Source organism: Caloenas nicobarica, chromosome 7, assembly GCF_036013445.1.
Source record: "Caloenas nicobarica isolate bCalNic1 chromosome 7, bCalNic1.hap1, whole genome shotgun sequence".
Lineage (NCBI taxonomy): Eukaryota > Metazoa > Chordata > Aves > Columbiformes > Columbidae > Caloenas > Caloenas nicobarica.
This window is the reverse complement of record NC_088251.1, coordinates 9,429,437-9,443,760: the sequence shown is the minus strand read 5'-3', so window position 1 is coordinate 9,443,760 and position 14,324 is coordinate 9,429,437. Positions and strand designations below refer to the sequence as shown.

The window sequence follows — 14,324 nt, the reverse complement described above, 5'->3', positions numbered from 1 at the left end:
TGTATGAAAATATTTTAAAATAAAAGTAGGTAAATTTTTATCTGGCAGCTGATTTTTACACTTGTTTGAACACAGTTTGCCAGCTTTAAGACTGTTGGCTGAAAGAGCTCAAGTGATATACAGTAGCATTTTGGGGCCAGACATGTTTTTAAGGTACAGCCCCTCCCACGGTCTCTGGAGGCAACGTAATCTATTAAAACCCCTTTGCTTAAGGCTCTGCCTACAGACACATCCTAATGTTGAATTTGTAAGGCATTATCCAGTTACTTTTACTCATGTTTACGTAGGGAGCTAAACTCATCCTTCCTAGAATTTCAGTGTTTATGTCTTGGGCCAGAGTTTATAAGTCTCTTATAAATCAGATTTTTAATAAACTTCTTGTGGAAGTACACATGAATTTCACCCAGGTGCAAAACAACTCAAATACCAGTTGATAAACAGTCTGGATGATTAGCAAGATCTTAAAAAGAGTATTTCACTAACAGTGCCATCATCCTCATCTGCAAACACTTCTCTGCCCGATCATCAAAGACTACTTATCTTTTGGTATAGTGTGCTCACACATGTTGTACAACTGCCCAGTAAGACAAATGTCTCATTTCTGAATGCAATCAAGGGGGAAGAGCCCTTGTTTATCCCTCAGCCGCTGCTCAAATACATATGGTCAGCTGGCATGATTTGGAACAGAACTATCTTGCATCAGACCCAACAGGGAAACATTGCTGGGACATTTTGCAGTTACCTCACTCTGTAGTTTGTACGCGTTCTTGGCACACCGCAATCTCACATCATCAGTCAAAGAAGTGTACTGGTGGAGCAGCTGTCTGTATTCTTGTTCACTGACCAAAGACTGGGCTCTCCTGGCATGTACCAGGTTTATCATATCCAGTGGCAGGTGGAAGTGACTCTTTGTTTCCTCAAAACCCTGCTTGTATTTCACCTATCAAATTAAAAACAGATCACACAGATATCACAACATGGTAATACGAATTCAGGTTTTGATCAGAAGAGACATTCTCCATATTTCTTCCAGTTTCCGGTGTAAATTATTCTTTTTAAAAGTAAGTTCCCTAACTTGTTTAACTATACTGTGAATGATCAATACTTATAATTAGAAGATGTGGCAGCTTATTCTTCATCCAACATCCAATTAAGCTGAGATATTATTTATAATTTTTATTTTTGTTAAAACTGGATATGTTGAATCTATAAAATCAAACTGATTAATGAATTCTTAATTCACTGCATTTCTAGAAAGCACGGCAAAAAGGTGAAGCTACTTGCTGAGGACAAAATGCAAAAAGCTATATTTATACTAGAATTAGTACAAATTCTCGCTCAAAATATTTGTTAGTCTCTATTAATTTTGCCAGTTTCCCTTCATAGTTTTAAATGTTATTTTTAGTGTTGCGGTTTTTTTTTTTTCACTTCTTGTCTCTGTCTGGGAAAAGAAAGCCATGGAAATCTCCAAAGATTTTTTTTTTAATGACATTTCCCTATCAGATTATGCAAATTTGAGATGTTCAGGCTGTTCATCCAGATAATGAACATCCAGAGTTATTGATGATCATGAAACTGACTTAGAGTAAGCTGACAGATGGATGAATTCTTCAGACCCTTACTGTTACCTGTATGTCTAAGCCTACCATCACACAAGGGAGAAGCCCAGGACAAGCCCAGCACTCACTGAAATCCATGAACACTCTCCCATCTATATCCACAATCAGGCTCACTAGAGACAGTTTTGGTAAGAAGAGAAATAGTTCTTAGATTACTTCTGTGCTTGAATTCAGAGAAATATTTGACTGCTTTCTGGATCAAGCCACAGTGTTCAAAATGTGCTGAATAGCTACAATTCTTATAGACAATGAACAAACGACGTGATTCCCAAGACCGAGTGGGAACCATTCCACAACAAAAACATCCATAAACTCATTCATCCTTTAGTCTTTCAGGAATACTGTAAATTGAAAATAATCGCCAAACAACTTTGTACCTCTATCAAATTTAATTTAGTTCTGTACAAAGACCACTACTAATTCACAATTTGACCTGCCTCTGAGTGATACTTTTACAGACTAAGATGTTCTGTGCTAGGCAACAGTGGCTGCAGCAGGGGATTGTGCAAGAATGCACAGTCTTCTTTTATTGCCAAATAATAGTAAGTGTAAATAATGTAAAGAAATGGTAAGAATATCATGATTATATCAAAATATCTGGAAAGTGGGAGAGAAAGCCCTAAGTTTTATACAGTAAGCTATTCCACAGCTAGTCCACAGCTAAGTGCATCTTCCATAAGGAACTACTCACTGTTAGGAAACCAGGTCCAAAATGCCCCCATCTTCTTGCTTGTACTTACATCACTCTGTAGCGAAGCTGCATGGACTGAATGAGCAATATGAATATCACCATCCAGGCCACATGAGCCAACCATCTGTCCTTTCATTTTCTGAAATGCCTCCTTATACTTGTGCTAAAAAGGAACAACAACAGAAATGTGGATAGAAGTGAAGTAAGTATTAGTCAGATTGTTAAAACTTCAATAAAAGGATTTTCATGTTACTGAAAGAGAACGATGGACAATAAATTCTGGCTATACACAGTATGCTAATAAATCTGAATGAACATTTAGTGGATGCTAGGAAGACCTCACCTGTGCAAACATTTTATAATTTTATCCTATTTAGAGGAAAAAAAATGCACCAATGAACACTTACAAATAGCTTGGGTTAGTTACCCACTATTACACAGATGGTGGAAGACAAGAACTTGGTGCAGGTGCTCAGAATCAACCTCTAAGGAGCCTCTTTACCTCAGCTCTCTAGCTGTCTCCTACATTTGAAATTAATCTGTATATCTTCACAACCTGTAAAGGACACCCAAGACAAACCCTGAAGGGTAGAGCTTCCTTAGTAAGCTCTCTCTTCCAAAACTTGCCCAGCTAACAGTGGGTGACAGCCCCTGAACAGTCTCTGTGATCGCCCAGTCACTACAGCAGGGAAGTTGGTCAGCTTTGCTAACGGGTGTTTGTTTTCACAAACCCTCCTTTGCTTAGTTACCAATAACACATTATTGTGTCTGCACCTCCAAAAGTACAACTAACTAGATTGAGGTCAGATGTTTCCCAGACGTAGAGTTAGCTGGACATGCTCTTTCCATCAAGAGTCACTCAGCAGAGCAGAAACAGTCTGGAGTGACTGACATATCCTACTGGACAATATCAGCAGTAAGTTGACATACATCACTTATGATTTCACCCGAAGCCTTTGCAGCCTGGAAGGGAATGGCATCTAGTTTCAGTTGATAGCCACCATCTTTCATCTTTCCCCAGGACTCCTTATAGCGAATCTAGGAAATATGGAGGAGGAATGAAGCAAAGTTGCTGTTCAGAGGGTTGACACTGCAGCCTTTTTGCTATCCTAGCAATGTTACCACACTAGTTTCATTGTATTCTAACTTAAAAGGCTAACATAAATGAAACTATCATCACACAACAGGAAAAATCACATTACAAATGTCCATTATAAAAATGTGTTTGTTTGTTCATTCTTAATCTTCCTAACTTAGGATAAGTTTAATAAGAAGATTGTTTTCTCATATTACTTCAGAAATATTTAGACCATAGAATGTTTGTATACTTTGGAAAGGAGAGAAATTTACTATGATTGCCTGTGTAGGACAAACAGCAAAGCACTATCAACATTTTAACTTTCCCTTAAAATATTAAAGGTCAGATTCATACCTCACTGATATTCATAGCATTTAATTTGGCCTGAAGGATTTCAGGAAGATCTGTCGTTGGTGTATACTGATGCTTTACACTCTCACCATGCTCCCTGTAGAGCCTCTGCAAAAAGAGATGAATTTCAGAAGCAAGTACTCACTATACATTCAATCAGTAGCTTAGACAAAAGCATTAACAAATAAGTTTTATGAAAAGCAAAGACTACAGAAAAGTGACAGAAGCATTAATAAAGGCACGCAATTGCATCAGTCAAAAAGTATTAAAAAGCTTTGGGAGTCTAATGCACCTATCAATTAGAGCATGCTTGAGAGGAACTCCTTGAAGTTTTGAGTGTATAAGTCAATGTATATGAAAATTCAGATATTTGAATATTCATTTGATAAGACTTCCAACATATGTGAATAGGGAAAGGGAGAATAAACAGCATTTATTAAGGATGTGCAGCCATGATGGCCCAACAGCACTTCTAAATTCCACAGAAATCTGGGGAGCTGAAGTTCCCAAACACATCTTTCCAAAGTTGTTAATTTTTAGCAGACAAATACGATGACAATTATCTGCGCAATTACTTCAAATTTGTTTCCAGAGCTAGTTGAAAAGGGCTGCTCAACAGTCAATGGCAAGAGATTAAAAAAACTCAGAAGGTGGCTGATCACATCATAAAATAGGTGTCTATGTGGGTTACTCATCTCAGTCCTTGGAGGAAGAACATAGGGTTGGCCCAGGACTAGCTGACATTTGAGTGTCTGCAGACACATAAGAGGAGTCCTACACAGTTAACCGGAACTTCCCCTACAACGGCCATGCAGAGTTCACCTCCTCCACATTATCTTTCTTTCCTATTTTATTATAGTTTCTTCTTACATTGACACCATCATTTTCAGATGAGTATGGATTGCCGCTGGTTTTTTTGGCCTTAAATATGACCCACATCTTGACTGCCTCACTTGCCTTTCCCAGGTTCTTATTTCTGTGTGAGGGTTTGAGACCCTCCAGAACAAACCTCTCCATTTCACCCTGCAGCCACCTTCTTTAGCAAGTAGGTCCACTTCTACTGCAGCTCCATGAGAGAAAAATTAATGAGAGCTCCACACGTGAAGAAGTAGAGCAGCAGACTGACTTTGACTGTGGCTCAGCGGAACAAAATGACTTATATTTATCCTGCCTGAGATGTCAGCCTTTTGGATCTTATTAATTAAACCAAAGACATAGACACTATAAGTATTACAATAGCATGTGTTTTACACAGTGTCTTTCATCTTCTTCTTCACTTTAAAAATATCTATTTTCACCATAAAACATCCTCTCATGTTTGAAACTTGTCTTTTTTGAGTGACTTTTGCTTATTATTCACTTCTGTATTATCCCAGTTAAGTCTACAATATTTTTAAATCGCTCTTCTATTAAAAATAAACATGTTTAAACACCAAACAGCCTCAATTCTTCCCTTTAAGGTTTCCCCTCCTGGATTTCTCTCTCAGCAGGATGACAGCTTGAAATAATTTATTTTTTCTTCCTTGTCATGCTGCCTTACATTTTGTTTCCAAAGAACATGCAGAAACTGAAATTTGAAAGATCTGTTTGAAAAGGAGAAAGAACCCCAAATGTGTTCTTCCTCAATGAATCTCAAAAGGCCAAACGTCTCTAAAGGGCAAAGGTCAGTCTTACTCCTAAATTTTACTTCTGAAAAAAAAAATCAGGCAGAAGGCCCTTTTGGCATGAAACTCCCATTCACTTCAGTGGGATCCCTATGACTTCTCATTCCAAGTTAGAAACATGCTCTTTGTGAGATGCACCACACCAGAACACAAAGTTTCATGGTTCCCAAGGATAATCTCAGAGAAAGAAAGAGAGAGAAAGCCAGTGCTTCAATCAGGTCGTTCAAAGAGGATACCACTCTTATAATCATAATGTATATACATTATAACTTACATCCACAGCCTGGTTATAACTAATTCTAGCCTGGATCATCTCAGGAGTGTCTTTAATACTGGTAAACTTCAAAGCATATGGATGCTGACGGTACTTCTTCTGTTGAGCAGAAAAAGATCAAAGCTGTGAATTTTGTGCTGCTCTTTCATGCTATTTGAAAGAGAAAAATCATAGGTTGCTGGAGATTAGAGTGAATTTGTGAACATAATTATTATTCCTCTTTCCTCATCTTTATGTCCTAGGTACTCTCAGATTAATATTTGTTTCAATTTAACAATAACCTTTTGCTGATTAATATTAAAATATTTCTCCCTAAATATAAGGGAAACATTTCAAAATCAGATTCTGCCTACATAAATACTCCAGAACTCGGGATTTTAAAAAAATCTTTTTCCAGATTACTTCAAGTACAGTATGAATGAGTATATTTTTATTCATACTTCTTTAAGCAAGAAATTATATAAAATTCTAGTGTGTTAATAATGGCAACCATTTAACTTATTGTTTCAGGGTTTAGGTTTCCTCCTAACACCTATAGCAAATCTGTGCAGTCATTAAAGCTGTGCCTAATTGTTGTGGTATATTTTCTAGATAATTATATTAATTCTGCTTGCTTGAAAGGACCCATAGTAGCTTCTGAGAGTTCTTGTTATATATACATAATTAAAATGAAGGCTGTTTGATGGCAAAATGATATTTTTTCCATAAGGCCAGGTCACTAAAAGCTTCTCCTGCTGCATGAGTTGTCCTATACCCATCAATACTCTTATATCTCCTCCAGATAGTGCACACTAAATTTTCCCGGTGCCTGTGATCAACTCCCAAGTCAATAAGCATGTTCTTGGCTCTTCTGGAAATTGTTTCTATCTCAGTGTTCGAGTCTAAAGGCATGTCATTCTCCTTTAAATTGAGCTGTGATACACAGAAGTTTATTTGAGGCAACATCTTGATTCTTTGGGGACTCAAAACATCAATGTAAAACACATCAACTCTTTTAGGGTATTACAAGCTTATGAGCAATGTTTTGGTTTCAGAAAGAAATCCCTTAAAAATGAGCAATCTCACTAAGTTTAACTAGAGACAAAAACGGTTTATGCTTTGTCCTGATCAGCTGAAGAGAAAAATAAGAGTCAACCAGAACATCTCTACATAAAATTCCTAGAAATTATATTCTGGCAATTGTTTTTTACCAATATTACAAGGGCTAGAGACTGTGTATATGTAAGAAGGGAGGAGGCTCATAGCCACGTAAAGTTACTTAGTACTCACAAAACAGTTGAGATGAGCAACCTAGCAGGTCAAATTTCTACTTGGCAGTTTTCAAAATGGTATACCCATAAAGATTCACAGTTACTACTCCAGCCAGCATTGCTGTACCAGCTTTTATGAAGTTACCTTACTTTACACTAGCTGAGGAGCTAGTTATGGTGCCTAAAAAAAATATCTTTCTTCATTGTAGATGATTACACGGGAGAAAATAGTGTTAGCAATCAGGCAGATGTGAAAGGATGACTGTATTTTTCTGAGATACTACACCAGTGGTTAATGCTGTTATTCTCATTGAGTGAATTAACAGGTGATTCCTGCATCACCAGTGGCTATCTTAAAAAAATCACAGGATTCAGTCTCTTACTGCAGCAGATTTGGCCAGTAAGACTCCTCCTGAAACAATAGAAACAGAGTACTATGGAACTTTTAACCACTTCCACCACAGCCTCCTTTGAGGGCCTCATGGAACTGGCGCAAAGGATTTTAGAGCTCAGCTTTACCTGCAAGTGATTTTGGTTTTAGAGAGAAATAAGGATGAAAACTACTTGGGGGCCTATAGATAGCTACAGACAGAGGTATCTATGTGAATTTCAATAGCTAAGGTGACTCTATACGAAAAAGGAGCAAGAAGGAACATGTATCTATGACAAAAGAAGGTTCTGGGTGCAATGACTGCATCTTTTCATCATCTCTCCTGTTTTGCTTCATTAAAAGGTAGGCTAGTGGGTAGCAATTGAGCACTGTTTGATTGCCATTATTATTCATAATATCATTTGTCACCTACTTTGTTTTTGCAAAGGCTATATGGACTCCTACTGGTGCGTGTTTGGTATCTGGTTTCTCTCTAATTACCAGTCCCATCCCTGGTTTTGAGGGCTTTCATGTAGTATGCCTTTTTCTTTCCCCTTTGAGTGGAAATTATTTTAATTTTATACAGACATTTTGCACACATTATGCAGCAAATTCTGTTACATGCTGTCATGAAATCTCACCTCACTAATGAGTTCTCCTGCCTTCTTAGCCTGCTCCACATTTAATGACCCAGTGGCTATCCATCCAACTCCTTTCATCCAGTTCAAATCTGCTCTGTATCGGTTCTGACAAAGAAAAAAAAATCCTATTGTTGGTGTTCATATACTTAAAATACCATTAAAGGATTCAGACATCTCACGAACAACAACCAAGTCAAATTAGTGTCTGCTTTTGTTTTATTCACTATTGCACAGCTGCAAGGAAAGCAAAAAAATTACAGAATGAAGTATTAGGACTCACTAGCACTTGAGCAATATGCTTGGCTTGGCAATTTTTAAAATTGGTCTACACCTTACTGTGGTTCATAATTTTTACTCTAATGTAGCAAAAACTTCCATTTTTTTGTACATAGTGTACTTTTTAAAAGATCATTAATGATTTGCAATGATAAGAAAATGATACTTAGCATTTCGCAACCCCTATCGTGTTATTATAATGCAGAGAAAGCATTTTGTTTTGTTTTTTCCATGTGTCTTTAAGGAAGAAGAGTACAGTACTGAGCACTTTCTTCACAAAATCTCTCCTACCGATAGTCTACCGAATTCCAGAAGCTTATACAAGCACTACGGCTGGGGTTCTCAAAGAAGCCAGAAGGGTTTTAGCACCTATACCTCAACAAGACCTGTACACGTATCTATCTTAGTCTTCTTGAAAAGTTCTGACTTAAAACCTCAGAATGGAAGGTCTGACTTACAGTAACCATTTACAGTATCAGACAGTTCATCTGATGCTTACAGCTGAGCACGTGGTCTCCATATCAATTTTTGTTACCAATTTTATTACCATAAATTATGTAACCTCCCTGCACATTAGGTAAATATAATAAATGTACATCATATATGAATCCTAGTGTTTTATTAGCATTTGAAGTAGGCTTTGAAGAAGCCATGCTCATAAACAGGATTGTAACACTCCTCAAAACCACTGTACACCCTAAATATGTCTCTTGAGCAAATAAGTGGTTCATATTTATTGTTTTAATATTAACTGCTTAATAGTTGAAAAATTAGGTGCATAAATATGTCACGGCATTAAAAGCATAAACATCTGAAGAAACTCATCCCCAAGTGTCTGAGGGGTTGGATTAAAGGGTATTAAAATACATTAAGCTCTGGACTTACATCACTTTGCAATCCATAGGCCCACTTGGCCCACGCCACTTTCATGTCAGTAGGCAGAGCTGTGTAGTGATGGAGAGCTGTCTTGTATCCTCTATCTGTCGCCAAATTCTGGGCCTTTTTGGCATGGACAAGGTTAACCATATCCATGGGGATGTGGAACTGATTCTTCATGTCCTCAAATCCCTTCTTGTACTCCAGATCACTCTGCAACTTTGACATTTGAAGGGAATGAGCCAACTGCGAATCCTCCTGCACAGCCTTTACTCCAATTAGCTTACCCTTCATCTTCTCGTAACTTTCCTTATATTTAATCTGTGAAGAAAAAAATATACCATGAGTATATCATCTAAGCTGCCAAATTGACAGATCTGCTGGTAGCAAAGCAACGGTCTGTCAGTGCTGTGACATGTTTGGTCCTTCATACAAGCAAGTAAGAAGTTCATTTCCGAAAGAGAACTGGAATGCCTTAGAAATTAGTAAGTGTTTTTGAAGAATAGATCCTTTCTCAATAATAATGTGTTCACAAAAAGCTATAAGAGATCTTTTCTTTTTGGCACTGAAGCCGGAAGGTTCTTTCGGGTATTAAATTATGATTTTTCAGAGGAGATTTCTACTTCATTTTGAGTTCCAAAATTTGTCCTTGAGTCAAAATGAGAATAGGAAAACATAGTCAGCATGTGGGGAAAAACTCTGAATTGCTCAGAGCAAACCTTCTGACTAATTATGGAATACCAGTCATCCAGATGACTCCTCCTTTGCTGCTTAGCACGAATCGAGTGAGGCTGGCTGAGGGCACTGAGACATATGTGACACATCCCGAACACTCTGGTAGCAACCTGGACTATCCTAAGAATAAAGAAAACTGATGAAGTCCATACTCACATCACTTGCCAGATCCCTCTTTGCCTTAGCTGTCAAGAATGACAAAGCATCCAGACGAAGCACAAATCCTTTCTCCTTCTGCCTCTCCCAGCTACTCTTGTACAGTTTCTAAAAAGATGACAATAACACAGCCTCTTTGTTACTATCAATATATTTGTTTTATAGTCACAGTGAAAGCTCTCAAGTAACATCAGACCAGCAAACACTCCACGCCCACCAACCATATGTCTAAGGATCATCAGATCTTGGTGTCTTTGCTTAGGTACTGTAAGTGTGGATACTGTAGCCCCACTATCTCACTGGTTCCAATGAAATGGTCAATGTGCCACTCATCCAGAACTATGTGGCAAATACACAGCTTCAAACTCCAGGAGTGACTTCCTCAGAACAGGGTCTTCAGAACAGCAGATACGACTAGTATTTAACTGAGAGCAAGTAATTAAATTTAGATATAAAGTTTTTACATCTAAGACATTTGGACCTTCTCAGAGAAGCAACCTAACTTTTACCTACAGAACAAACATTTCAACGGGAGCTATAACTCTTCACAAGAGTGAGGGAACCCAACCTCTGTCTCACACAGTACCTCACTCATATTGGCAGCATTTGCTTTGGCCAGCAGGAAGACAGGTTCATCTTTGCTGATGGTGTACTGGTGAAGAAACTGCTCTTTTCCTGACCTGTACATGACCTGTCCACAGAAAGCAAAGCGTGGTTAACCAGCAGTAGTCCATGTTTAATGTTGAAGGAATACTGATTTAAACACCCCAAATATTCAAGGATTTGTTAGGGTTAATTTATTTGGTGAGTTAGTCTTTAGCATCATGACTTTTTTTTGCAAGATCTGAATTTAAAAGCTGGCCCACAGTGTCAGGTCGACCAAATTACTCATGGTTAAATTTCAGGGAAGCAGTGAAACAACGTACATATCAGGATACTTTCACACTACAAAATGTATGCAAGAATATATTTCATCCAATATTAAACTGCAGCTATATTTTAGGTGGAATGAAAGTCTTTAATAGGACACAGAAACAGTGAATTGTAGGCATGAAATGAAGAAAACTAACCAATCGAATCTGCAGAGAGAATTTGTGACCTAAATGTAATTGCTGACATAATACACCAGTGAGGACTAACATTCCAACTTTAAATGAAAATATCAAGGACTTTTAATGATCCAAGTAGCAAACGTCTCCTCTTTATATCCTATGGCAACGTCAACAGAGAAATGAACTGCTCTGTTCCATTCCCAACCATTCTGTGATCCTGTGAGAAGCCCATAAAGCTGTTGGAGGAGCTGTTAAAAAGCTACGGAAAGAGGTCCCATTTCACAAAGTATTGCTTTTCTCATATCTCACAGAAAAAGAAAAAAAAAATGTCGCTACTATAAAGCTCTAAATCCATAGTTACTACTCTGACTTCAACACACATACAAAAAGGCAGCATTGTCCAGTACATGGGACACCAGTGTTCTCCTCTGATTCAATCTGGTGTCAACTTTGAGACATACAAAACTCATCCAAGTAAGTGCCAGGATTTTATTGACAAAAAGGAGCAAAAAAAGGAAACATGGTAGCTGCCTGAAAAAGACCAATCAAGAAGCAACAACGCTTCATTCACATAACAACTGAGAAGATGATGGTATCTTCAGTTCAAGTCACAACATATTGAAAGTAATTTAAAAAAACTTGGCAAGTCACTACTGTTCCAAAATTAATTGGTCAGCAATTTTAACAATGGCTTCCCCTTCTTTTGGAAACTTAGAAGTGAGTTGCTGTCAGCTAGGTCCTGCCAAGGAGTTCTGAAATACCATCTGCCAGGGTTGCCCAGCCCCAAGGAACAATAGGGAGCATTCTGAAGGCACCCAGTCTGGGAAAACATGCCTATTTTATAATTTTGTTAAAAGTACCTTGACAGCAACAGCTGAAGAACGTGTGGTCTAAAAAGGCTCATATAGCTTTAAGTAGTCTGATAGGGCCCTCAGGGGAGAGGAACACAGAACCTGGGATGGATGTGTATATATATATATATACATACACATATATATGTCTCTGTGCTAATGTCCACCTTGCTTTGAAGCACTGCCTGAGGATCAGCTGGGAATACTGTCTTTTCCCTCCGGCTTCCTTCCTCACTTTTACTACCTCATGGATAACCAATTTTCATGTAGATGACAGTTATGTCTCAGGAATACTCAGGCAGCCTCTCATGCAGCTTTTCAGCCATGCTTGAATCCAGCCTGCATCACCCACAAGTTTGCTGCCAGGACTGTCTTGTAGAGGCATCCCCATTTCTCTCTGGCTTTTGACATCATTTGTGAGAAGCCTCACTTGCTTATTTCCATTTGTATTGGGGTTTGCTTTTTTGTTGTTGTTCTAGTTCAGAGAATTCAATGGAAGAATTCATCAAATAAACAAATAAAACCCCTCAGAAATAAATCTCAATAGATTTCATATATTGAAACATTTCATGACTGGGTCCTCTTCCACCACCACCACCTCCCATTGCACGTATCTCAGGAATGACCACATTATGACTAAACTACTTGCAAAGAGACAAATTCAATCAAAGACTCACATCACTTTGTAGTTCCTGGCTTTTCTTGGCATGTTTGATCTGAGAACTGTCAGCCACACTGGTAAACTTCAGAGCATCGGCCTTTTGTCTGTACTTTTTCTAGATCAAATTAAAGCAGGTTACACAAATGTTACTACAATATTTTCCTTCTCCAAAAATGTAGTGCTTTCAAAAACTACATAACTGATAGAGCCAGAATCCCAAGACAATTTTAGCACATGTGCTGGGAGGACGCCAGTGGCGAGGAGAGTAGTGCCAGAGTTTGCCAAATGCATTGCTGCTGACATGGCAAGCAGAGATACTCTTTGGTGCCCAGTGTACCATTAATAGCTACATATCATACAAAGTCTAGGCTGCACACCAACTATGAGTATCTTCACAAACTATGTATGACTTAAGTCAGGGCCCAAGAGAGCTCATGAGCTACAGAGTCAGTATTACTATCTCATATTCCTACATGAGACTTCTCAAGCATATGCCCATGTTGTTCAAATCACTGAATGTGCGTTATTGTGATATTTCTAAATTATTAAGATATTTCTAAATTATCAATTAAATGATAACAAGCAATTTCAGTGGCCTGAAAGCAACTTTAACTGAAAATATTCCCCACCATCTCCCAGTTCTTTTCAAAGTAGAGCTCAGCACAGACAGTGCAGTCAAGCCTTCCTGGGAGCAAGAGCTATGAGAGCCCTCCGCAAGGCTCAAGTCTTGGATGTGGGAAGAAACATTGTGCTCCATTCATCCTCTGATACTAGTACTTATATAAAATCTGTTTTATCGGACAAATTTGCATAGAGACTAAGATTTCTAGTTTGGTAAACAAGACTTCCCTTACTTTTAGTCCATCTTACTTTTTACTTTACATCTGAAGCACACCAAAGTGAATGGGAAACTTCCATTGACTTAATCAGGCTTTGGATCTGGCCTCTTTTGAACAAATGTCATTGCCTGAGCCTTTTGCATCATCCCTTGGAGAGCAAACTAAGCATCTCTTTCTATCTTTGAGACAGTACAAGGAAATGCAGCACCCTGTTTCAAGACCACAGTACGACACAGGAGACCAGGCAGACACTTCTTAGATACTTTAGTGGAATTCGTATTCTAACAGTTCGCCTATGAAGTGGGGCATTCCACCTAGAAAAGGTATAAATTAATTTTATCATTATCTGGCATTTCAGGAGAGAAATCCTTCTGTTTGAACTGATGGGTGAACAGATCAGTTAACGCTGTGGGTCTGCTCAGGGAACACAAAACACAAATTGAAAAAGCACACAGCACTTCAAAGAGGTGCTCACTGATTTATTTTAGGAACCAGAAGGGAGGGAGGCAGTTTAAAAACAGCATGTTTTGTCACACTGCATGGAACACCATGTAGTGACATTCTGCAAAGAAATGACAAAATGCCAGGCTCTGTATGGCAATAGAGATCTCTAAAATAATATCCACCAGTCTCCAGTTTAAGTGACTGTCAGCCATCTCTCGGCCTTACACAGCACTGGAACGAAAAGGCAGATCATTATGGATTAAATATTTGTGGAAGCGATTATTACTACAGCAGACCACAGCAGCAGATGTCAGTCTATCCCTAGCAAGACACTGGATCTGATAGTAGCTGCTCTTCTTTTGTTTCTAAGATGTATTTTTTCCCCTTGCAGGAGTACTGAGAGCATGTCAGAGACCCAAGGTATCAGAGAGTGTGATCTCCAGTAACTAACTGGCTTCTGTTCCTTCCTCCAACACTAAGTGGGATTTTATCCTTC

At 38.4% G+C, this 14,324-nt stretch overlaps 1 protein-coding gene across 4 annotated transcripts in view; it reads right to left on the bottom strand.

Moving 5' to 3' along the window:
* Positions 1 to 14,324, bottom strand: part of NRAP (nebulin related anchoring protein) — a 52,808-nt gene that overhangs the window by 13,381 nt on the left and 25,103 nt on the right. For 2 of the 4 annotated variants that reach the window (XM_065638718.1, XM_065638719.1), the window contains exons 21-30: positions 12,562 to 12,660; positions 10,568 to 10,672; positions 9,982 to 10,089; positions 9,100 to 9,411; positions 7,939 to 8,043; positions 5,678 to 5,776; positions 3,743 to 3,847; positions 3,241 to 3,348; positions 2,360 to 2,473; positions 743 to 940 (exon numbers count right to left, since the gene is read on the bottom strand). In XM_065638718.1, the coding sequence (XP_065494790.1) occupies positions 743 to 940; positions 2,360 to 2,473; positions 3,241 to 3,348; positions 3,743 to 3,847; positions 5,678 to 5,776; positions 7,939 to 8,043; positions 9,100 to 9,411; positions 9,982 to 10,089; positions 10,568 to 10,672; positions 12,562 to 12,660 (1,353 nt within the window). The remainder of the gene's footprint in view (positions 1 to 742; positions 941 to 2,359; positions 2,474 to 3,240; positions 3,349 to 3,742; positions 3,848 to 5,677; positions 5,777 to 7,938; positions 8,044 to 9,099; positions 9,412 to 9,981; positions 10,090 to 10,567; positions 10,673 to 12,561; positions 12,661 to 14,324) is intronic. The other 2 variants (XM_065638721.1, XM_065638720.1) reach the window with 2 other exon arrangements.